At 43.8% G+C, this 25,580-nt stretch overlaps 1 protein-coding gene across 1 annotated transcript in view; it reads right to left on the bottom strand.

Annotated features, from left to right (window-relative positions):
* Window positions 1-9,666: 9,666 nt before the first annotated feature.
* Window positions 9,667-25,580, bottom strand: part of PLCL2 (phospholipase C like 2) — a 119,012-nt gene continuing 103,098 nt past the window's right edge. The window contains exons 5-6 of the mRNA XM_054384738.1: window positions 23,962-24,071; window positions 9,667-10,971 (exon numbers count right to left, since the gene is read on the bottom strand). Of these exons, the coding sequence (XP_054240713.1) occupies window positions 10,792-10,971; window positions 23,962-24,071 (290 nt within the window). The 3' untranslated portion in view covers window positions 9,667-10,791. The remainder of the gene's footprint in view (window positions 10,972-23,961; window positions 24,072-25,580) is intronic.

The following is a 25,580-nucleotide window of genomic DNA, read 5'->3' as shown; positions in this document are numbered from 1 at the left end:
TGGGACCTCAACCACCTCCCTGCACAACCCATTCCAGGCTCTCACCACCCTCATGGTGAAGAACTTCTTCCTCACCTCCAGTCTGAATCTCCCCACTTCCAGCTTTGTTCCACTCCCCCCAGTCCTGTCACTACCTGATAGCCTAAAAAGTCCCTCCCCAGCTTTCTTGTAGCCCCCTTCAGATACTGGAAGGCCACAAGAAGTTCACCTTGGAGCCTTCTCTTCTCCAGGCTGAACTGCCCCAACTCTTTCAGTCTGTCCTCATAGGAGAGGAGCTCCAGCCCTCTGATCATCCATGTGACCCTTCTCTGGACACCTTCCAGCACCTCCAGATCCCTCTTGTAAGAGAGGCTCCAGAACTGGATGCAGTACTCCAGGTGGGGTCTCAGCAGAGTGGAGTGGAGGGGGAGAATCACCTCCCTTGCCCTGCTGGCCACACTTCTCCTGATGCAGCCCAGACTCTGGTTGGCTTTCTGGGCTGCAAGTGCACACTGACAGCTCATGTTGAGCTTCTCATCCACCACCACCCCTCAGGGCTGCTCTCCAGCCAGTCCCTGCCCAGCCTGTATTTGTGCTTGGGATTGCCTCGACCCAGCTGCAGGACCCTGCACTTGGTCTTGTTGAACCTCATGAGGTTGGCTTGTGCTCACCTCTCCAGCCTGTCCAGGTCCCTCTGGATGGATCCCTTCCCTCCAGCCTGTCTGCTGCACCACACAGCTTGGTGTCAGCAGCAAACTTGCTGAGGGTGCACTCAATGCCTCTGTCCATGGCACCAACAAAGATGTTGAACAAGACTGGTCCCAGGACTGATCCCTGAGGGACTCCACTTGTCCCTGGCCTCCACTGGGACATGGAGCCATTGATAGCCACTCTTTGGGTGAGACCATCAAGCCAGTTCTTTATCCATCTAGTAGTCCACCCATCAAGTGTCTTTCTAGTTTATATCTGTGTGAGAAAGTGAATAGGTGGAAAATGGAGCACTGCTAGGAAGCTGGACTTAAGATGCCTTTTCCTGTGTGGACTATGAAACAGGTAGTGCTTCAACCTGTTCTATGCATCTCCATCAGTACAGGATCAAACTACTTTCAGTAATGTGGCTATGGCAGGCAAATCACTGTGCTGCTGATTAGTTGGAAACACACTGTTCAGACCTGATCATTGTCAGAGTGTTCCTCTGGGCTTTGAGCGGTGGCAGGGATTTTATGTGGGTAGAAAAAAGCCATTTTTCTTTCACCAGAATTCTTCTGGGGAGAGGCTGTCAGAGTGCTCCATCAGTGTGACGGATCATCACTTACAGAGAATTATCTCTAACACAAAATTGAGTTTTTATCTTGAGCTGTCATGCCTGAGAAGTCTTGCCTGTGACACGGGTGAGGGGAAAGAGCTGGATTTAGTAATTGGTTCCTCGACCAGGACTGAGTATATCCTCCCTCTCATAGCCAGTTCTGTTCTTTCTCTCCTAACTGCTTCTGCCTCCCTTTCCTGAGGTTTCCTCTGTTAATACTGCCCCCAGGGCAGCCCCCCCTAGCATTATGTGCTCCCATTATAGTGACCAGACTCCCAGTTCAAAACCATGTCATGACAGAGCACTGCCATCACTTGCTGCTCGTGCACTTGAGCTCTTATTATTTGTAAGCTTTCCTATGGGGTTATTGAGCCCAGAGAAGGCTCCAGGGAGACCTTAAAGTGGCCTTCCAGTATCTAAAGGGAGGCTAGAAGAAAGCTGGAGAGGAACATTTTTCAAAGGCATGTAGGGATAGGACAAGGGATAGTGGATTTAAACTGAAAGAGAGTAGATTTTTATTAGATATAAGGAAGAAATTCTTTACTATGAGGGTGGGGAGGCACTGGAACAGGTTGCCCAGTGAAGTTGTGGATGCCCCACCTCTGGAAGTGTGCAAGGCCAGGCTGGAGGGGGCTCTGAGCAGCCTGGTCTAGTGGAAGGTGTCCCTGCACATGGTAGGGGATTCAGAACTAGATGACTTCTAAGGTCCTCTCCAACCTGAACCATTCTGTGATTCTACAATTAACTGTTAAAATCATGTTGGAAAGAGTGCTGGGAAAACACTCAGCAAATTGATACAACTCTCTACACGAAAGTAAACTTTGAATAGTTGTTGCAAATCAATGCTCAGGAGAAAAAAAAAAAAAAAGAGAGAGGAAGAGTAAAGCATATGGGTTTGGAAAACTGCCAGTAAATGCAAGCACAAAATACTGCATCTTACAGAAGGAAATGCTGTGTCCAGTCCTGCTGGCTTCACAGGCATGAGGCTCTCTGAAATCGCAGATGACAGCATCACAGGATGCTAGGGGTTGGAAGGGACCTCTGGAGATCATAGAATCATGGAATCAGTCAGGGTTGGAAGGGACCACAAGGATCATCCAGTTCCAACCCCCCTGCCATGGGCAGGGACACCTCACACTACAGCAGGCTGGCCAGAGCCTCATCCAGCCTGACCTTAAACACCTCCAGGGATGGGGCCTCAACCACCTCCCTGGACAACCCATTCCAGGCTCTCACCACTCTCATGGGGAAGAACTTCTTCCTCACCTCCAGCCTGAATCTCCCCACTTCCAGCTTTGTTCCATTCTCCCCAGTCCTGTCACTACCTGACACCCTAAAAAGTCCCTCCCCAGCTTTCTTGTAGCCCCCTTCAGATACTGCAAGGCCACAAGAAGGTCACCTCAGAGCCTTCTCTTCTCCAGGCTGAACAGCCCCAACTCTCTCAGTCTGTCCTCAGAAGAGAGGTTCTCCACCCCTCTGATCATCCTCGTGGCCCTTCTCTGGACACATTCCAGCACCTCCAGATCCTTCTTGTAATAGGAGCTCCAGAACTGGATGCAGTACTCCAGGTGGGGTCTCACCAGAGCAGAGCAGAGGGGGAGAATCACCTCCCTTGCCCTGCTGGCCACACTTCTCCTGATGCAGCCCAGGCTCTGGTTGGCTTTCTGGGCTGCAAGTGCACATTGACAGCTCCTGTTGAGCTTCTCATCCACCAGCACCCCCAAGTCCCTCTCCTCAGGGCTGCTTTCCAGCCAGTCCCTGTCCAGCCATCATCAAGTCCAACCCCCCTGTCAGAGCAGGACCATAGAATCCAGTGCAGGTCACACAGGAATGCATGCAGATGGGGCTTGAAATGGAGGGACAGCCATTATTACCCTCCTGGGAAGCTCCCTACCCACCTCCACAACTAACAGAGTCCTAGAGTAAGAGATGATCCTTGTTTCTCCATCCCAATAAACTACTTTTTCAGTAATACTGCCATAAGCAGCAGCATCAGTACCTTACATAAAAAGATAGTTGAAGATTTTGTTACATACTCAGATATGAGGAAATTCAATTACTATTGGGGTAGGGACATATCAAGATCACAGCAGGCATCATCATCAGCTCTGGAATTTGAGACAGAGATTGAGATCTACTGCTGAATCCTGGGGCTTTTTCTAAGATTTCTAGGAGGTTTGGTTTTTTGTTTTTTTTTTAATCCATTAAAAATATCAGAGATTAAAAGAAGGGCTCATGCTGTGAGGCACAGCATAAACCCCATGAGTGTAACAAAATGTTCTTTTACTCTCTTGCTAGACAGTAAGAATACTGAACTCCCCAGGACTCTGGGACCCCACAGACCACATGCTTAGTTTATAATAAGCTGATAGAATTTTTATCTCATAGTTTATCATCAACTGATAGAATTCCTGTTTCAAAACTCTCTTCCACCAGTCAGAGCAGCACATTTGGGTATGTCTCTTCAATACATGCCACTAAAACACCTCTGATGGCATCCATGCACTTAGTGAAATGCCATGCACATGGCATTCAAACACAAGAAGTGCTGCCTCTGATGATGTACTATTTATAGGTCAGTTTATGTCACTCTTAGTTGCCTTCTGGGGGGTGTGTGTTTGGTTTTTTCTGCAGTTATGCAGTATGCTGCTTCTGCTAATTCAAAAAGTAGTAGATGTCATTTCCTTCAATTTATTGGTGGAGGAAGCCGAGGGCCAGAGAACAAAGACCATGCCTTTGGGTTCCTGTGCTCTGTTTCCTGGCCCTGCTGCTTTCCTTCTCCCAGGCAGTCACAAGCCAATGCCACATCCAGCCAAGAAGGCCTTCTGCTCCTTATTTATCTCTGTGGAATGCAGATAACTAATACAACATCTAAGCTCATTCAGAAAGCTCTTCTTGAAAAAGCTCTTCTACAGCCTGCAGGTTGCTTAACAAGGCTGGATTAGAGGGCTGGAGCTCCTCTCCTGTAAGGACAGACTGAAAGTGCTGGGGCTGTTCAGTCTGGAGAAGAGAAGGCTCTGAGGAGACCTTCTTGTGGCCTTCCAGTATCTGAAGAGGGCTACAAGAAAGCTGGGGAGGGACTTTTTAAGGTGTCAGGGAGTGATAGGACTGGAGGGAATGGAGCAAAACTGGAAATGGGGAGATTGAGATTGGATGTTGGGAAGTTTTTCCCCATGAGGGTGGTGAGACACTGGAACAGGTTGCCCAGGGAGGTGGTGGAAGCCTCATCCCTGGAGAATTTTAAGACCAGGCTGGATGTGGCTCTGGGCAACCTGCTGTAGTGTGAGGTGTCCCTGCCCATGGCAGGGGGTTGGGACTGGCTGATCCTTGAGGTCCCTTCCAACCCTGACAATTGTCTGATTCTATGGATTGCTCTGAACAAAGCTGACTCCTTTCTCACTACCCTCCTGTGCTGCCTTACAAAGACTCCTCTCCTGGTATCATAGGCACATCAGCCTCCTGGTTTCCTCTCAGCTTTGCTGTGCCAACTGGGCACACCAGTGGCACCAGGTGGGAACTCCTAGGAGCTGAAGTGGCACACATACCTATGCCAAAGCAGCACACCCAACTGCACTCTCCCAGGATCACTAATCTCTTTTCCACACCAGGTAATACAGTCAAGAGAAGAACTATTATGCTTTTGTCCTAAGGTACTGGTAGCATTTCCAGTACCACCAGGAAGCATTAGGGTTCCCATAGGATATGGTGGGGCCATGCCATCCTGTGACTGCCCATACTCCTGGGTTAAAATTATCTTTTTTTTTTTACCATCCAATTGTTCACTATCTTCCCCCTCCTCACTGCTGACAAGTCCCTATCTGTGCCTTTAATTCAGCTGACTACAAGGGATGCTGCCCTAAGCCTATGAGGACTTGTTGCTCTTGTACTCAAGTCCTGCTTCTAATCTTTTTGGGTTGCTTTTTGCTACCCTGTCTTTCAACAGCCACCCAGAGAAGAGGTGATGAGTCAGAAAGGGAAGTTTAATAGTGTCCAGAAACAGAAACAAACAGAAAACCTCAAGAGTTTTACTGCCTTTTTCTTACTGATAACAAACAATTTGTAATGAATAAAGACTAACCTACATGGTTAGTCTCTCCCACAGCTGAGAGCAAAAGGAATCAGGAGGTGGTAAGAACACATCAGGTTGCTCACAGCCACATCCAGCCTGGCTGCAAAAACCTCCAGGGTTGAGGCTTCCACCACCCTTCGGCAACCTGTTCCAGTGTCTCACCACCCTCATGAGGAAGAATTTCTTCCTAACATCCAATCTGCATCTACCCATTTCTAGTTTTGCTCCATTTTCCCCCAGTCCTATCACTCCCTGACACCCTAAAAAGTCCCTCCCCAGCTTTCTTGTAGTTCCCTTCAGATACTGGAAGGCCACAAGAAGGTCATCTTGGAGCCTCCTCTTCTCAGACTGAACAACCCCAACTGTCTTCATAGGACAGCAGCTCCAGCCCTCTGATCATCCTTGTGGCCCTTCTCTGGACACGTTCCAGCACCTCCAGATCCTTCTTACAACAGGGGCTCCAGAACTGGACACAGTACTCCAGGTGGGGTCTCAGCAGAGTGGAGTAGAGGGGGAGAATCACCTCCCTCGACCTGCTTAATTGGTCAGAGTAGGTGCAAATAGAAAAAGAAAAAACGTGGTGAAGTCCTACACTCTTTACACTCAATAGAAGCAAGTTGGTGATGTCACCAGTTTCAGGATTTTGCTCACCATATTAAAGCCTATGGGCTAGTCATCCTGCAGCAGCAGCACTCCGACTCCTAGCTCTGTGAGGATAAAAGGATTTCACAGTGAAGTAAATGCCAATGCAAGTGCATATTGTGCCATGGCCATGATTGCCCTTTTGGCAAATGTTGCTCTTTATGTTGATTTTGGATCTTCAGTTAACACAGGTGTAAAATTAGGTAGGCTAAGGCTTAAATGAAAGATTGATATACCATGCACAGGACCACCCGCAGTTTCCATGATCTGTGCAGCAAACCATGCATATGGCAAGAAGCAATCAGATTTACCAATAAAGTAACATTAGAGCAGCAGAAATCAAGGAAATCAGAAGGAAAGGAAACTGCAAGAGTGGAGGATTGGGTCCTCTCACATTAGTGCATTTGATTAATAGACCAGAGTTAACATTTTTAGTCATCTTGGAACTCACTTCCATTTTTCATGCTGGCAGCTCTGAATCATCTCTCTCTGCTGCTTCAACTTCAAAACAGGAAAAAGTGAACACACTAACCAGCCATGGAGTCTTATAAAAATATTCCTCTGGTCTGTAAAGTAGCTCAAAAAAAGGGCTTGACCCATACAGCAACCTTCACTAGGTCTGCAGGGGCAAGCCTGTAGAATTGTGTAGGGCACCAATCTATTCCTCCTTGCTGCAGCAATGCAGGAACATGACGGAAAGGCAAAGAAACAGAAGACCTGAGAAAAAGGAGAAGTTTTGCAACACTGCTTTTAAATCTTGTTCCTACTGCCTTGACTAAAAGACTACCACCAACAGTAGAAGGGCCACAGCTTCACCAGTAAAGTTTGGTCCCCAGCTCTGTATTGGAGGCTTTTGCTGTTTAGGTGCCATCAACAGGCTCAGCAGTGCCCCTCGGTGTCTGCAGCTGGGGGAATTCCTGGAGAACAGAATTGTCTACTGTGGTTGGCTGGTGTGTTCAGAGGATGGAGGGCATGGTCCTGGGCTCTGCAATTAAATCCAGTGGCACAGCCAATGAGGAAGGGAGTTTCAGCAGGAAGAACTCAGACTAGCCTTGGAGATGCTCCTTTTCAAACAGGCACTGCTCATTCTTTGGGTCAAAAAAAAACAATTCACTGTTAGTGCCTACAGGGTTAATCTGCATGAGGACTTCTCATTTCCTACTTAAGCATTTTCTTTTAAACTGAGCAATATGTTAAGCAGTTCTCCATACATACCCATACTTATTCAGTGATTACTGGAGACAAACAGAAGCACCAAAGGTGGGCAAAGAAATAGTGGCTTCTGTTTTGGCTCCTTCTTTCATAGTTCTAAAGCATACAAACAATTCAACTGTATTACAGCACATTCAAGAAAATAAAGGAAAAAAAAAAAAAGTGTAAAGCCAACAAGTGATTAATTTTATTTGGAATACTTCTCCAGATCTTGGGAGCTTCTTTTTCTGTGAAATCTGAAATAAGCACTGTAAAAGCAGGGTAATGATAAAAATAAATTGCATCACAGATGAGAAGAGCACGTTAAGGAAATAGAACTGAAAAAAACCCCAGTAGTCATAGATTTGGTTTAGAAATTATCACCACTGGGTTAACAACAGAATCAGGTACTTTGCTTGCAGGTGTTTATCCTGCATTCTTTTAATATGCAACATATAAACTCCTTAAAGGATTTTTAGCTACACATCCTCTTTCAGAGTGTTTGCTTGACTGAGTTCATTTTAAGGCTTTATGGTACATCTACAGATCTGGACTCAGTATGAATAATGCACAAAGTGACCTGCATTTTAAGGAATCAGCACTACATTCAAATCCAAACACACTTAAAGGGTCACAATGCTAAATGCAGATTTTTTTTTTCTTTTTTAAAAAGCAGATACTGTGTAAGATTACTCACAAAAAAGAAAGTATTATTCTCCTTTCTAACAAGACAGAAGAGGGTTAAGAGTAAGCAGAGTTATATATCCTGTAGAGTTGAACACAATGTGACACTCACCTTTCACTTTTTATTGCCTTAAAACAAGGGAAAACCCACCAAGCTGTGTTTAATCCTTTCAATGTTCTCTCAAATGTTAACCAAGGCATCAACTCTGATAACCTGGCTGAAGAAATATACTCTATAGACATGCTCCATTTGTGACATAAATTATATCTTTCTGTAAATGCCATGCAAACAGTGGTGAGCCAGGACTGCCAGCAGAGCTCCTCTGGCTTTTAGACCTCTCTGAAGTGTAATGCTAACTGTACTGACATTTTCCCACAGTCTACACCTTTCAATTAGGACTAAAATTTGGTAGTAAAATTCACAGAATCACAGAAATATTCAGGGTGGAAAAGATCCTCAGGATCACCAAGTCCAACCCAGAACCCTACTCTACAAGGGTCACCCCTAAACCATAGCCCCAAGCACCACATCCAAACCACCTTTAAAAGAACCAGGGTTGGTGACTCCACCACCTCCCTGGGCAGCACATTCCAATCCCTGACCACTCTTGATGAGAAATATTTTTTCCTAATGTCCAGTCTAAAGCCATCCAGTCATACCTTGAGGCCATTCCCTCTTGTTCTATCACTAATTACCTAGAAGAGACCAGCACCAACCTCTCCACAATGTCATTTCAGGTAGTTGTAGAGAGCAATGAAGTCTCCCTTCAGCCTCCTCTGTTTCAAACTAAACAGCCCCAGCTCCTTCAGTCGTTCCTCATAAGATTTATTCTCCCTTCCCCAGCTTCCTTGCCCTCCTCTGCACTCACTCCAGCAGTCTAAACTTTGGATCTTCTGAAGAAATGAAACTAACCTTGTGTATTTACAGCCAGGCTGAATCTTGATGTAACACAGTCGTTTTGCTGTAGATAAATGAAATTTATACCTGATATGTATTTGGCCCTGGAAGACTGACTTTGTACTGGCCTGGAATACACTTAGCTGCAGGGAATTTCATGTTGCTTCCCATCGACTTCAGGTGCAATCAGAAGACTTCCAGCTGACAACACAGAGAAGAGCTGCCTAAAAAGTAACACTTGCAGGTATTTGCAGGTCAAATGCTTCATTTTGTGCAATAGAGAACAAAACTCACTCCTGGAAGATTGTAATATTGATGCATACAATCTGTCAGGAGACACTGAAAGAGTTAGCACCTCCTAAAACTGCTCCTAACCATGCAGTTTGACATTTAAAAGTGCAGGCTCAAGATGTGACATTTACTATGCAAATTTGTTGCCATGTTTCCTCCCTCTCTAATTTTGTAAAGACTAGAAAATAAATTTAAGTCCCTGCTAATTCAGACTAAGTTCTTGGTCAGAGCTCCATTGGCTTTTATAGGAAGCCTCATCCCTGGAGAATTTTGAAGGCCAGACTGGATGTGGCTGTGAGCAACCTGCTGTAGTGTGAGGTGTCCCTGCCCATGGCAGGGGGTCGGAACTGGCTGATCCTTGAGGTCCCTTCCAACCCTGACAATTCTCTGATTCTATGTCCTATGTATGTAGATGTTCATTACGAACTAAATTGCAGAAACAGCCTCTTGAATTGCCTACAAAAATAAGAATCCATGTAGAGTGCATATCTTCAGGACCTGTAAATTAGCAATGCCCTTCAACCGACATCACCATATTCCTTCTCCTCCCCCCCACAACGGAACAAAAAGTGCATTTTCATCTCTGGAGGATTTTTGCTTGTTTTTCTTCAAATTTATTAGCTTCTGCAATGATAAGAGTCCATCTGACTGTTAAATCAAAAACAAGTTAAGAGAACACTGTCGGTCGGGATAGTCATTTTACAATGAGCATATCAGCTACAATAACCTTTACCTAATGTTGTCTGAAAACCAAAACAGAACAGCAATTATTTTTTTTAATTTTTTTTTTGTTGTTGTTGTTTTTTTGACAAACCTTATTATTGAGATATCACCTATTCTGTAAGGAAGAAAATACTTGAAAAATAAAAAAAGTTAAAATTTTAATTAAAAGCTTTCCTTTTCTGGGAGCAACCTCATAAAACTGTTTTGTTTTTGTTTTTCCGTATGAGCACTTCACTTCACAAAATGAAAAACTATTTACAACGTTTTGCTTGCAGTTTGGTCACATTATCTACACACATCTCTGCAGATCTTAGGCAAAATAGGTTTGTATCTTCTTCTGACAGAGGCTATCAGATTGATTGCACATTTTCCTTTTACATAATGGCTCTCCTATAGTGCACTGAAGTCAGTGATCACCATCTAATTACATTCTCGATTTAATTTATGGCTCAACAAGAAAATCAACACCACTTCAAACCCCCCCAAAAATCCGAGTGGCTGAATTACACATAGTGTGAAATATGTGGATTCTACCCTTTGTGTTTTGTTTTTAATTGGACCTGATTTTCAAAAGAATCATTCACCTCACCAGCACAATTGAACTAACTGTGCAAAGGAATACAGGACCTGCGCCGCCGATTCCTTTGAAAACCTTGTCAAATCTTTCCAACTGCTTTCCCTCTAGTCAACAGCTCAGCTGAAAATGTTCATTTCTCTATGGCACACCAATGAGCTTTTCAGCACTCTGTTACTGAAATACAGTATCTTTTACATCTAGGTGCTATATTTTGGCCAAGGACATCGCTCCGTGTTACACAGCGGCGTTGGCTTCACAAGCAGAGTTGCTACATACATTCACAGTTTCGATAAGATTGTGATTAGCTTCTCCAGTTGTGCTTTACCAAAATTCCAAATATTTCCCAACAGTTAAGTGCAAAAGCAAATGTCCTACACAGCTACACTTGGTCACAGAGTTATAAACTCCATAAATATGGGGAGAGTGTTCTCTCATTCTCCGTTTTCATCACCTGCTTTTTCAGGTATGACCTCCAGGCTTCGGCGGGGCTTTGAGATCTGTGCATTTTCAGTGCCTGGCTTATTGAGTCCACATGAAAGAGTCGCATAATGGATTTGTTTCAGGTTCTCCAGTGCTTCATTTTTAGCATATTTGAGAAGATCAGCTTGTCCCTGTAAGAAATACATGCAGTCAGAATAATGTGTGATCACAGGATTCTCTTTGTTTTCCTCCCTGTTTGTTTCACATTAATGGTACAGCTGCCTTGCTAAAACAAAACAAAAACCAACCAAACAAAAATAAACAACAAAACCAAACAAAACTCCCAAACTCTGATAACCCAAAACAAAACAAAACTCAAAATTGGAATATTTGATGTTAGTAAGAACCAAGTTCTTTGCTTCCTCTGGAGGCTGAGAGACCTGGAGCTGTTTAGTCTGGAGAAGACTGAGAGGGGATTTAATCAATGCTTCTAAATATCTGAGGGCTAGGGGTCAAGAGGGAGGGGACAGGCTCTGCTCACTTGCACCCTGGGATAGGACAAGGGACAGTGGTTAGAAACTGCAGCACAGGAGGTTCCAACTCAACACGAGGAGGAACTTCCTCACTGTGAGGGTCACAGAGCACTGGCACAGGCTCCACAGAGAGGTTCTGGAGTCTCCTTCTCTGCAGACTTTCAAGACTCATCTGGATGCATTTCTGTACAACCTGCACTAGATTCTCTGGTCCTGCTCTGTCAGGGGGGTTGGACTCCATGATCTCCAGAGATCCCTTCCAACCCCTAACATCCTGTGATCCTGCATGATCCTGAACTGGTTGCATAAACAAAGGGCCAGAGATGATTTCTACCTAACAACTTTCAGGAAGGTAATCTGTGCTTTATTATTAATCCCTGGGAACTACAAATGTTTCTGCACAGAAAAAATTGTGATGGCTGATTTTAATACTTCAGCCACTGAACTGTTTTGGTGCTTTGGTTCTTTGAGATTTTTTTTTTCCTATCAATATGATTCATTCAGTAGTAGCATGGTAAAGGATCAATATTTGTTAAAGCATGAAGAAAATACGAAAATAGAAGTTGGCAAGCAACATAATGGAGCCAGGCTCTTCTCGGCGATGCCCAGTGACAAGACAAGGGGTAATGGGTGGAAGTTGAGGCATAGGAAGTTCCATGGAAACTTGAGGAAGAATTATTTCACTTGTGAGGGTGACAGAACACTGGAACAGGCTGCCCAGAGGGGTTGTGGAGTCTCCCTCTCTGGAGATATTGTCTGGATGAGTTCCTGTGTGATCTGCTCTAGGTGATCCTGCTCTTGCAGGGAAGTTGGACTGGGTGATCTTTTGAGGTCCCTTCCAGCCCCTAACATTCTGTGATTCTGTGATATAAAAAGGGCAGTGATGACAAAAATTTTACAGGGTTGTTTGCTGCTCAGTGCTATTGCTGTCCCTCTTTATTTGTACTCTTACTCTTCATAGTAGTTAAGTTTTAAATATAAAGCTGTAAGATAAAGTGCCCTAAAATTAGGTGATTTGGCTTTGTCCTGCAGAATTAGCCACCCCATCTCTGACTAAAGCTCTCCAACAGTTTTATGTCCCATCTCTCAGTAGCAGACTGTGGACTGCTTCTCCTGCAGCCACTGTCTCCCTACCCTGCCCATCAGTAAGGAATGAGCAAGGCTGTCGTGTGTGGTGAGCACACCTGCCTGGTGGACACAGGAGTTCACAAACACGTGCAGAAAGTCAGCACTGTCTGCACTCCTGAAGCAGAAGAGCTGCCCCACAGCTTACAGAAAAGTAAACAATGCTCCAAAAATACCACATCCCCAACAGTGTCATTTCCAACTGAAGGGGAGAAAAACACACAAACAAAAACCCCTCAGGTACTGCAGATGCTTGAGGCTGTCAGTTCCTATAATGTCTTATAAGGTGACTGCAGCTTTTCCTGTAATTGGGGTACTCATATCTGTTCTGTGTAAATTCTGGCTCCTGACAGACATCTGAAGAGATAGTAATGCCTCTTCTAGCAGACATGTTGCCTCTCCTTCTCTGCCACATAAAGTTGAAATCCAACTTTTCTTTTTGATTTAAAAACTGAAGGAGGAGAGGTAGAATGGCAGCCAGACAAAAATGCGTGCACTCACTGTGTGATACTTCAGCTTTACTTCTTTAGCAACTCGGAACAGACATACTATCCTACAAAGTAAGCAGTGTTAGGCATTTGAGTCAGTCCAACAAAACAAACGCAGCTATCTTCAAAGAAATAATGAGTCCCCCACCTTTATCCAAGACTCTAACTGCCAAAGGATTTTTCTTTCTGATTCCAGATTCACAGATTGCATTGGGTTGGAAGGGACCCTCAAAGGTCATCTTGTTCAACCCCCCTGCAGTGAGCAGGGACACCTCCAGCTAGATCAGGGGAAAATGTAGAAGTTTACCAAGTTCATAAACTTCAGTAATATTTTTTTCTGAAGAAAACCAGGGCTACTTTTTTTTTTTAATAATACTTTTTTTCCCAAACTGACAAACAACTAAAAGCTAATTTAAAACACTCCAGCAGACTAAATGAGTCATATCTTGAGTGCATCTGTTTCTAGCCCAAGTTCCATCTTACATGGATTTGTAGAGTATAGTTCTGGAACTTTAATCAAGTTGTTTATTATAGGCAGTGCTGCTAGCAACAGACTATTAGTAAGGCTGCCCAAAACTTCTCATCTAAAAAAACAAAATGCTTTCAGCTGCTTAAATGCTTGCCAAACTTCAGCTACTTGAACTGATACTTTCTATACAGGATTTTTGCCATTGGCAGATTTTATTATTATAAACTGTTTAATATTATTCCTTAACCTCCTCCATATGGTTCACTCAGTTTTGAGAATAAAGACAGGAAAACATTGTCAGGATTTTTTTAACACTCTTCCATCATTCATTCCCAATCCCACTTTGGGTAGAGATGTGTAATTCAAGTGACTTCAGGGACCCAGAACACTGGATCCAAATGACATGCTTTTAATAAACAAAAAAATCAGATTTTGAATGTGGTTGGTACAATCACTCAGAATTTTATTCTCCATCATTTCTCATCTCTTGACAACTCAGGCAATGTCGCAAGACAATGAATGCTCCATTCCCACACAGAAATGAATCTGCGTTAGAGGAAAAAGTTGGGGTTTCCTGGATGGCTTCTCCAAGTTGTCTTACCACCAACACTGGGCTGCCAATGCAGGCAGTCCAAAAGCCAGCCTGGAGGAGCAGAAGGAAGAGCCTGGGACAGGGACTTTGGTGAGGAGGCAGAGGGAGAAAAGGACAAGGCAAGAGCGATCTCTGGGACTGACCTGGCGAGAAGCCTAGGACTGCAGAGAGGGAAGTTGGACTTTACCATACAAAGTAGAGACTAGATCTGAAATAATGAAAAACAAACACCATGCAGCCACGCTGAATTGGGATCATACAGGTGAGCAGAGGAGGGAAAGATTGAGGCAACATTTGGGTTTGGAATACAGAACGAAACCAGACTGACAAAATCTACCGCATTGAAATAAGCCTGGAAAATAAAAAGAGAGACAAGCAGAAGGACTAACAACTCAAAAAGAATGAGAGAGCTTGGAAATGAGACTAAAAGCTAGTGAGAGAGCAAACCAAAAATGCAGAGCAGGGAGAAGATTGCAGAATATAATGAAATCAGGTAAGGTGAGAAATAAACTAATAGTAAGTGTCATCTGGGGGGTTCTCTGGAGAAGGCAAAGAGGGGCCAATATGAACTGAAAAGCAAAGGGGAAAAACTGCCAGAAGAGAAAACTAGACACTGAGAAGCAACAGAATACTGGATGGAGAAGAGAGAAGAAGGAGGAAGGCAGAGTTTAGCTCAAAGGACTGGATTTTTAAGGAGGACTCTGAGAACATCTGGACAAGACTGATCAAGGAAGATAAACTTTGTAGACAAGAAAGGATCTGGGATAAGTGGCTGGATTATTGCTGGCGAGAAGTGACTATGTACATTTGGCCAAGTGGGATCAAGCTCAGACCAGGGTGACACAGAAAAATGAATCTGTGTACCTTACTCCCTTTTCCAACACTTAGAATGAAGCAATTGATTTCTAAATGATGCTGAACTGAGAAAAAATGCTTGTGAAAGTGTGTTATTATCTACTGGCATGTCTAGATCCACAGATCAAACAAGATCCAGCCACTGCTACCAAGTGTAGCACAAATTCAGGTGAGAGAGGTCTGCCCAATTGATGTGAAGCACCTAGATCTGTCCATGAACCATCATGAAGCCATATGCTGGGGAAAAAAAACCAGTATGCATCTTAAAAATCCAAGTTGTAGCCACAGTAAACACTGCTGAGCAGTAACACAATGCATCTGAAAGGTAGAAAAGTTAAAAAAATAAAAAAGTAATCCAAATCTTTTAAAATTGCCCCCCCCACCAATTAAAAAGAACTCAAAAACCTTCCTCCTAGTAATATATCAAATGTCTCTTGTCCAAGGTCTCTTGAGTTTCAGTTCTTTATGTTCCATGCACTCTGCAGCTGCGTAAGATTCTGATTTTCACAGTAGATGCCATTGATTTAAAAAGTAAGTTCATAGCATAGTCAGTTGTCTGCAGGCTGGAACATGAGTATCTATCAGATCTATGGACTACTTGGATGTCTTTCCCCTTATTACCAGCCCCAAATGGATACAGGATCTGCTCTGATAAAATGCATATTACAAAGTCAATGCAAGAAACCTATCACTGGCTCAAATCTTGGTCAAGCAGATTTATCACAGGAAGTAGAAAAACCCCCCATCATTCAAAGGAATAGAATCACAGAATCACAGAAATATTCAGGTTGGAAAAGATCCTCAGGATCACCAAGTCCAACCCAGAACCCTACTCTACAAGGTTCACTCCTAAACCATAGCCCCAAGCACCACATCCAAATGACCTTTAAATACATCCAGAGCTGGGGACTCAATCACCTCCCTGGGCAGCACATTCCAATGCCTGACCACTCTTGTTGTGAAACACATTTTCCTAATGTCCAGTCTAAACCTACCCAGTGACAGCCTGAGGCCATTCCCTCTTGTTCTATCACTAATTACCTGTGAGAAGAGGCCAGCACCAACCTCTTCAAAATGTCCTTTCAGGTAGTTGTAGACAGCAATGAGGTCTCCCCTCAGCCTCCTCTTTTTCACACTAACCATCCCCAGCTCCTTCAGTTGCTCTTCATCAGATTTATTCTCCAGGCCCTTCCCCAGCTTCCTTGCCCTCCTCTGCACTGGCTCCAGCACCTCCACATCTCTCTTGGGTTGAGCTGCCCAAAACTGGACACAATACTCAAGGTGTGGCCTCACCAGAGCTGAGTCCCAGGGGACAATCCCCTCCCTGCTCCTGCTGGACACAGCATTTCTAATCCCAGCCAGGATGCCTTTGGCTTTCTTGACTACCTGGGCACACTGCTTGCCCTATTCAGCTGCTTAACTGACAAAGCTGATTCGTGGAGACAACTCAGTGCTAAAATCTGGAGCAGTTGCAAAACCAAACTCATATGTTTCTTGCTATATGGTAGGACTGCCTTTGACAAACTTTCACCTCATGGAAGTTGAAATGTAAATGAGTTCAGTCCTTAGTGTTGTCTGTCAAACACACCACAGAACTCCCAGCAATGTGGTTAACAGGCAGTTTGTGATCATTCCCAAGTGGGAACACCACAAGTGCAAAGCACTGCAAGAGCACTGTCCTCACCACAGCAGATGGCAATCACTGCTCCCCTTCCTTCACCCTGGTTAAAATACACTAACAGAGCTGAGTGCTGGGGAGCTTTCATCCCTATTTCACATACTGATATTTACAAGCTTCACAGGGAGAATCAAGCACAAGCTGTTTTGTAGACAGACATGAGAAAGGCCTTACAGAACATCAAAGAACATATCTGATATACATTCACAAACTTTTCATAAGCAACAAGATAAAGCATGTGAACTAATGTGGAAGCCCAATTCAATATTCTTCATACCTCTCCATCCCAATGTGCCTGCGACAATGACTCTGTTTTGTTCCTTGTTCTGTGCTTTGTTTAGTTCTGGTTTTTTAATTGGCATCAAAAATCTTCTGTTTGTTTTGACCTTTTTGGCTAAGAGAGAGTGGCTTTACACTGTGGCTCTTTGTCATGGATGTTAGGAGCAAGTTCTTTACTGTGAGGGTGGTGGAGCACTGGAACAGGTTTCCCAGGGAGGTGGTTGAGGCTCCTTCCCTGGAGATATTCAAGGTGAGGCTTGATGAGGCCCTGGGCAGCCTGATCTAGTTGGGGATGTCCCTGCTGGCTGTAGGGTGTCAGACTGGATGACCTTTGGAGGTCCCTTCTGGCCTGGACCATTCTATGATCCTGTGGTTCAGACCCAGCCATCAGCTCAGCCACTCACACAACTGCCCCCTTATAGGGATGGGAAGGAAAATCATGAGAAAAAAGCAAAACCCTATGGGGGTTGAAGTAAGGAGAGTTTAATACAACAGGACAAAGAAAGGAAAAAAGAAACAGGAATGGAAAAAAGAAACAGGAATGACAATAATACTAATGAAATAGTATAGAAAGTGAGTGATACAAAATGCAGCACTGTCCACAGTGGCCCAAGCCCAACCACTTGCTTGAAGCAGCCAGGCTTGACCCAGCCAGCCCTCCCCTATAGAGCAGGCATGACATCAGCATGGTGTCAAATACCCCCTTGGCTGGTTCAGCTGCCTGTCTTGGCTATAACCCTTCCCAGCTTCCTGTGGGGGGTGAAATTTTAATTAAAAATTAACCCCATCCTAGCCAAACCAAGGACACTCCTGAAAGTTAATTAAAATGAAACTAAAGTGGATCCTAATGAGTTCTCATACCTCTGAAATGAGATATCATTTCAGAGTCAATCAGATACAGCATCAACCAGAATGTCTCAGCACAACTCCCTTTGCAATCTGGTAGGAATTTACTGAGGATTTTTGTTTAACAGCTTCTTCAGTGCATGTGTGAATATGAAAGTAAAACTGTAGAGATGACATTTGAAATAGCTGCATGAACTTTCCTCAAAAAAAAAAAAACAACAAAAAAATCCCAAGAAACTGTATCAGTATCATCTGGGACCCAAAGTTCTTCTCAGCTAAAGTGCCACAGTTTGAAGGGGGAACTTTAGCCTAGTCCCTGACTGCAAAGACTGAAAATAAATTACCATTGGATACAAAAGAAAAATACTGATAAAGTCTATATAATTCATTGGACTGCTAATGGGATATAGAGCAGAGGCATAATCAGTTCTTGCTCTCTTTTCTTCTCCTGTTGCTTCGGCTTGCAACTTTCCTCTCTCCCTCTCCTAAGGCCCTGCCAGGGGATCTCTGTCTGGACGCCTGTGAGGGAGTGAGGGAGGAGGCGAACGGTCCCCCTGGACCCACCCAGGGGGGTCTGAGGAGTTTGTGTTGTTTATAAATTGTAAGTATCTCTATATTGTACATCTATTATATACTTTGTACACATTCATGGCATTTCATATTTCTAGATTTTAGTTTGCTTCATTTGCTTCCATCCCAAACTGAGCTGGTCTGGCCATTTTATTTTTGGGGGTTAGTTTCCCCAAATTAGTTGGGGGGTAATTTCAACCCACCACACAAAAAGTGAGATGCCAGTATTCCTTTCTCAATGTGTTTCTCTTCACAGTGGCTGCTAGGTACACAATGGGACATACTGCAGTCTTCCATACCCAGCTGCAGTGCTCTGAGTGCCTTTACAGATTCAGAACATAAAGGACTTACCTTCCTAACTTCTAAAAATGGGTTGAATTAGGAACCAAAATCCCATTAGACCAGCAACATCAAGAGACTAGTAGTTTCAGATATTCAAACTAAACTGGGATGTGGGAGGTTTTTTGAGCACCTACCGTACTAGGCAGCAGCTATCAGAATCTTTATGAATGCTCTGTGGTGACAGCAGTGCTGCCTGAATCCACTTGCAGATTTGGTCTATAAAATTCAGGTTATTTATTGAAAAAAAAAAAAAAGTTTAAAGACTCATAGCACAAGAAGCATCTAACAAATGCTGGATCTAGGAGTCCCACCTTCATTTCGAGGACTTCCATTGAACTCTGAGTTCAGAAGAGCTTTTTGTTGCAAAGACTCTTATGTAGTCTTTTATATCAAAGATGCTGTTAAACTCTTCCTATGGGCATCTCAGATTCTGAGCCTATGGTGGTTTGTTCCAAAGCTTTGCTATGCCAGGAAAGTCCATACACTGTTACATAAGGTTGCTGTAGGAGTCTGCTGCAACAGCACTCAGAGTGATTTTCTTTCTTCAACTGTGTGCTCTTTCTGGCAGAAAATGTGATTATCTATGTTTAGAAAATATGAGTGCTATCAGTCTGAGTAATAACAATAAATAAATTACCAGCAAATGCTCTTGCAAACTGTCTGTTTGAAAGCCAGGAATGTTCCAACAACATACAATCTCTAAAGCTCTCAGCTAGGCAACAGGGTTCACTATAGCAGACTAGACTTACTTTAAGTGATGTTCTTAAGCTAACCAAATGTCTCTATGTGCATACACAGGGGGTGAGGAGGATGGGGATTGTGTGCATATACACATAACACAAACTAGATGGAGGTACTTCAGCAGAATTCAAACATGCTGCACCGATAAAAGATTTGGTTATGTGGCTTGGAGAAGACTGAGGAGTGAACTCATTAATGCTCATGAATATGTAAAGGGTGAGTGCTGAGAGAATGGAGCCAGGCTCTGCTCAATGATCCCCAAGGGGGCAATGGGTGGAAGTTGAGGCATAGGAAGTCCCATGAAAACATGAGGAAGAATTTTTTCCCTGTGAGGGTGACAGAACACTGGAACAGGCTTCTCAGGGGAACTGTGGAGTCTCCCTCTCTGGAGGTATTCAAAACCTGCCTGGATGTGTTCCTGTGTGATCTGGTCTAGGTGCTCCTGCTCTGGCAGGGGGGTTGGACTGGGTGATCTTTCAAGGTCCCTTCCAGCCCCTAACATTTTATGATTCAAATTAGGAAGAAGAAAATCCTTTAAACTCATAATTGTAACATGTGCATGCACACATAGGTACTTAATAGCTATGTCAGATGTTCTAAACAAAGAGTTCCCATAGAACTAAGTTGTCAATTTTCTTTTATCAGACTTTCCATTGCATCAACTGTAGTCAAAATGTCCCCATTGAAGGGAAAAAAAAATCAATATGTACCTTGAGGGTAAAATGCAGCTTAATCTGTTTGGAGAATAAATCAGCTATGCCATGTGAGCATTTTACAGTTCCTCTGTGGGGGAGCTGAGGATGGCGCTCATGCACAATCATTTAGCACTACTCTTCTGAGCCACATAGCAATTCCTACACCACAGCCAAGAGAACGTGTAAAATGCTGCTCCCAATCACAAGAAAAACAAAAAAGTTAAATCCATCTAAGCACGGCACTGCCTTCAGAGTGTTGGTTGCTCAATTGTCTTGCTTGCTGAAGAGCAAAATTTGAGGCTACTGAACAGAGAAGGATTTACTTTTTGTGCTGTTTGAGAGGGAAGTTAATTTGGTGGAGGAAGGGAAAGCCACAGGAAAAAAAATATTCTTACAGTGGCTCAGATTGTCCTTCTCTTGATCAATGTTTACTCTAAAAGATGTGAGCATTCCCTTTCCACCCCTGTCCTCACACAGTTTTTAGAGCTAGTAAAATGCAACAACATATCAGAACTTTCTACAACATCTCCTCTTAGAAGTTTCCAAAATGGGCTTGGTTAAGTACCTTGCCAATTTTTCTGATAAACTATTCATTACAGGGCAAACTGTACCTACAGAGAGGACCTTAATCTCCAAGCAGAAAGCAAGCAAGTCAGTGTTGAAAAGATTTTCTCAATAATCTCTTCAAAAGGAAGGCCTTCTAGCTAAGGATATGCACAAAAGCCAGGATGTGCTCTGAAGAGCCAGTTCATGTGGGTTCCCTCATTCCTGGCTCATGCAGAAATCACGACTTCACATTGCAGTCGCTCACCAACTGCAAGCCTCCCACCCACCAACCCTTATGTTCTGAATGGGAAACTCAAGATGAAGCAAAGGTACTGCTGTTTCAGGCAGCATTTAAACAGATTTGCCTATCCAAGCTGTTATCTGACACCTCTGACAGAAAATTAAGGGAGGGATAAGAACTTATTTCCTTGACATCTGCCCAAACCCACTGAACCGACTCTCTTTCCCCTAGGTAGCCCAGAAATGGCACTTGACACATCCCATAGGCTGTCTTCAAATAATGGAACCGTGATAGTCTGGTCCTTTTAGCTACAAGCAGAACCTGCACACATCTCTTAGAATGTATTAAATGTGCACACTGTAGCAAATGTCACCTCTTTTTAATCCTCCTCTGCATCACAGTATCACAGTACATTAGAGCCTGGAAGGGACCTCCAGAGATCATCCAGTCCAACCCCCCTGCCAGAGCAGGATCACCCAGGGGAGTCTGCACAGGAATGCATGCAGGTGGGTTTTGAAGGTGCCCAGAGAAGGAGACTCCACAACCTCTCTGGGCAGCCTGCTCCAGGGCTTTGTCACCTTCACTGGAAAGAAGTTTCTCCTCATGTTGAGGTGAAATCTTCTCTGTTCCAGCTTGTACCTGTTGTTCCTTGGCTTATTATTGTGCACCACTGAAAAGAGTTTGGCCCTCTCCACTTGACACCCACCCCTCAGCTATTGATAGACATTGATCAGATCCCCTCTCAGTCTTCTCTTCTCCAGACTAAACAGCCCCAGGACTCTCAGTCTCTCTTCATAGGAGAGATGCTCAAGTCCCCTAAGCATCCTCCTGGCTCTCCCTTGGAGTCTCTCCATCAGGTCTCTGTCTCTCTTGAACTGGGGAGCCCAGAACTGGACACAGGATTGCAGCTGTGGTCTCAGCAGGGCAGAGTAGAGGGGGAGAAGAACCTCCCTAGCCCTGCTGGACACACTTTTCTTGCTGTACCCCAAGATCCCATTGGCTCTCTTGGCCACAAGGGCACATTGTTGTTCCATGCAGAACTTGCTGTCCACCAGCACTCCAAGGTCTTTCTCTGTGGAGCTGCTTTCCAGCAGGGCAGCCCCTAACCTGTACTGGTGTCTGTTGTTATTTCTCCCCAGATGCAGGACCCTGCACTTGTCCTTCTTGAACTTCATGAGGTTTGCCTATCCAGATCTTGTTGGATGGCAGCACAGCCTGACAGGTATCAGCCACCCCCCAGTTTTGTATCATCAGTGAACTTGCTGAGGGTACTCTCAATCCCCTCAGCCAGGTTGTTGAGAAAGACATTGATCTTTGCAGTACACCACCAAGAGGCACCAAGTAACACTGTGAAATCTTAACAGTTGAAACTAGCATGGAAAGCTAGAGAAATACAGGTGCATTACTGCTGTTCTGTAGTAGTGCACTGTAAGAGGAGACAACAGGGAATTCTGTCTTCAATAAGAACCAACAACAAAAAAAAGTGCATAGGAGAAAATAAGTTTCTTTAGAATTAAAATAGACTTTAATGTAGTGAGGGAATATTTGATTGAGTGGGAGAGAAGTACTCATTAGTGGATGGAAACCCAAAACTTGAATAATTTGGGCGATAAGGAGAGTGTCAGGGGAATAAATTAAGAGACAAAATTTTGCTCTCTGTATAAAGGTTTATATACTCTGCCAAGATGAAAGACTAGCAATAAGAAACTCCAACTGTGCCACATTCTAGGTTCTCAAGGGTCCCCCTGCCTTTTTTATACTGCATCACTCAATTGTTACAAAACGAGCACAAGTTCTCAACAAAATGCAGAGAGAATCTCCAGCTCATATACACTCAACTTATTCCAGTCTGGATCACTCATCTGTTTGGTCTGTAGCATTAATCACCATTCATCTCTAACTGCAATACCAGCAGCTTGCCTTTTGTTTTCAATAATTGCCTTTTGTTTTCAATAACTGCATTAATCTTAACACTCTTGTGTCCTTTCAAATCCCAAATCTGGGTTTAAACAGTGTCATAGCTTCCTTTCAGCCCAATTGCACACAGAATTGCAGAATGTTAGGGGCTGGAAGAGACCTGGAAAACTCATTCAGACCAACTCCCCTGCCAAAGCAGGATCACCTAGACCAGATCACACAGGAACACATCCCATCCAGGTGAATCTTGAATATCTCCAGAGAGGGAGACTCCACAACCCCCCTTGGAAGCCTGCTCCAGGGTTCTGTCACCCTCACAGGGAAAAAAATGTTTCCTCATGTTTGCATGGAACTTCCCATGCTTCAATTTCCACCAGTGCCCCTTGTGCTGTCATTGGGCATCACCCATCAGAGCCTGGCTCCATCCTCCTGGCACTCACCCTTTCCATCTTTATAAACACGAATGAGGTCACCTCTCAGTCTCCTCCTCTCCAAGCTACAGAGCCCTCAGCTCCCTCAGGCTCTCCTCATAAGGAAGATGTTCCACTCCATGATTTTTGTGGCTTTGTGCTGGACTCTTTAAAGCAGTTCCCTGAGGTCCTTCCTGAACTGAGGGGCCCAGAACTGGACACAATATTCCAGATGCAGCCTCACCAGGGCAGAGTATCCTGATACCTGGGGTTGTTCTTCCCCAGCTGGAAGACTCTCCCCTTGCCCTTGTTGGAGTTCATTCTCCCTGCCCAGCTCTCAGCCTGCCTAAGTCTCACTGAATGGCAGCACAACCCTCCTGTCTCAGCCACTCCACCCAGCTTGGTTTCATCTGTAAACCTGCTGACAGTGCTCTCTGTGCCCTCATCCAGGTCACTGATGAATATATTGAAGAGTCCTGGTCCCAGTACTGACCCCTGAGGGACTCCACTAGATACAGGTCTCCAACTAGACTCCATCCCATGGACTTCAGGGAAATCAATACTCAGCACTTCACACCCACATATTCAAGATCACATTGGACCTTGTTAATGCCAAAAGGTTGTAGAAAGAAAACGTCAAACGAGGTGAAACAACACCCCTCAACAACAGAAAAGCAGAAAAATTCACATTCAGAATTTGCTGTGCTCTGAAGCCATATACACTAAATTAAGTATAGTTATAGAGGTGAAGAAATCCAGATGAACTGACACACTGAATAATTTGCCAGTAATAATATTAGAGTATCAGTTGTGAATGGAAAAATAGAGTAACTACCCAAAAGAAGACACCTTACCTTTAAAATTGTAATGTTCCATGTAAAACTTTCCACAGATTTCTGCAGTTTTCTTTCTTTCAAGCCCTCTCTTGCTCCTATGTTGTGTAGGTTTTCATGGAACTCCATTGCTGTGGAGAACAAAAGAGGAACATAGTATCTATCCTAATACAATTTTCTGACCCCAGAGATAGTGCACAAATGTATCTGATTTAGTAATGTGCAACTTTATGCAACATACCAACATGCACAAACCTCTCTTAAGCCAAAATCCACACTCAAGTACCTGTTGGGTCACTGCCTGGAGCCAAGCAAATATTTATTATACAAAAATACTCTTTAAGTACAACTGAATTCATTGTACCATATGTACAAATCTTTCTGTGAGTTGCTATAGAATGGAAGCAGTGAGTTAATGAAACACTCTATCCCCCAAAATTTATCTTGTGCCTTGCTCTTTATGCACTAAGTTCACATCACAGTTGTCCAGCTAACAGCTTATATGCTGGGGCCAGCACAGAAAATAACCTTTTCACCTTACCCTTGAGGAGAAAAAGAGTAACTGTGAAGGAAGAGTGCCAAGTGAACCTCCAAGGACATTTTACCACATCCATGTAAACTACTGTGTCGACAAAACCTGTACCTGACAAACTCCAAACCAAAAAGTTTTGGCAAAATTCAGATTACCTTGATCTGAATTTACCTTGAGTGAAGTGATCAAAGCTTCAGGTTTAGCCCAGTGCACTGCACAGATACAAGAAAAATAATTTGGTTTTCATGCTGTTGTTACAAGTCATAGAAAACCAAACTGTAAACAGTTTCTTTCATACAGGGTAAGGAAAATGTCCTTCCATAGGTACACACATCAACCCAACATTATTTATAGCAACTCTTCTATGGAATCATAGAATGGTCCAGGCCAGAAGGGACCTCCAAAGCTCATCCAGTCTGACCTCCCCACAGTCAGCAGGGACATCCCCAACTAGATCAGACTGCCCAGGGTCTCCTCCAGCCTCACCTTGAATATCTCCAGGGAAGGGAACTCAACGACCTCCCTGGGAATCCTCTTCCAGTATTCCACCATCCTCATAGTGAAGAACTTGTTCCTAACATCCAATCTAAATCTGCCCTTGTCTAGTGTGAAGCCATTGCCCCTTGTCCTGTCCCTGCAGGCCTTTGTAAACAGTCTCTCTCCATCCTTCCTGCAGGAAGTCATACATTCAATTCTGCTCTCAGGAACTCATACCTGAAGGGCATTTTGAAGGAGAAAGTTGGCAGGTGGTTGTGACTCAGACCTATGAACCAAGTTACAGCTTAAGTACAAATTAGAAATTTAACTGTGTAAATGATTGAGATCTTCTGTTTGCCCAGTGAGCATGCATGCTTCAAAATTCCCATGTAATCAATTATTATAGAGTATCACCCAGACTTGAGCTGGCTGTCAATTCTAGATTAGATTGACTTGTAAGGACATTGTAGTATCTATTCTTCATAACCTCTCTACCCCACCCTCACATCTCATTACAAGAAAGAGATATGACTGAATGTTTGCATCATACCTTCCCTCACCTTATTATTTTTATATATACAAACACATTTTAAAAATTATTCATAAATCATTTTAAAGACAGAATTGTTCT

The sequence above is a fragment of the Indicator indicator genome, chromosome 11 (assembly GCF_027791375.1).
Source record: "Indicator indicator isolate 239-I01 chromosome 11, UM_Iind_1.1, whole genome shotgun sequence".
NCBI lineage: Eukaryota > Metazoa > Chordata > Aves > Piciformes > Indicatoridae > Indicator > Indicator indicator.
This window is presented reverse-complemented; position numbering and strand designations above follow the sequence as displayed.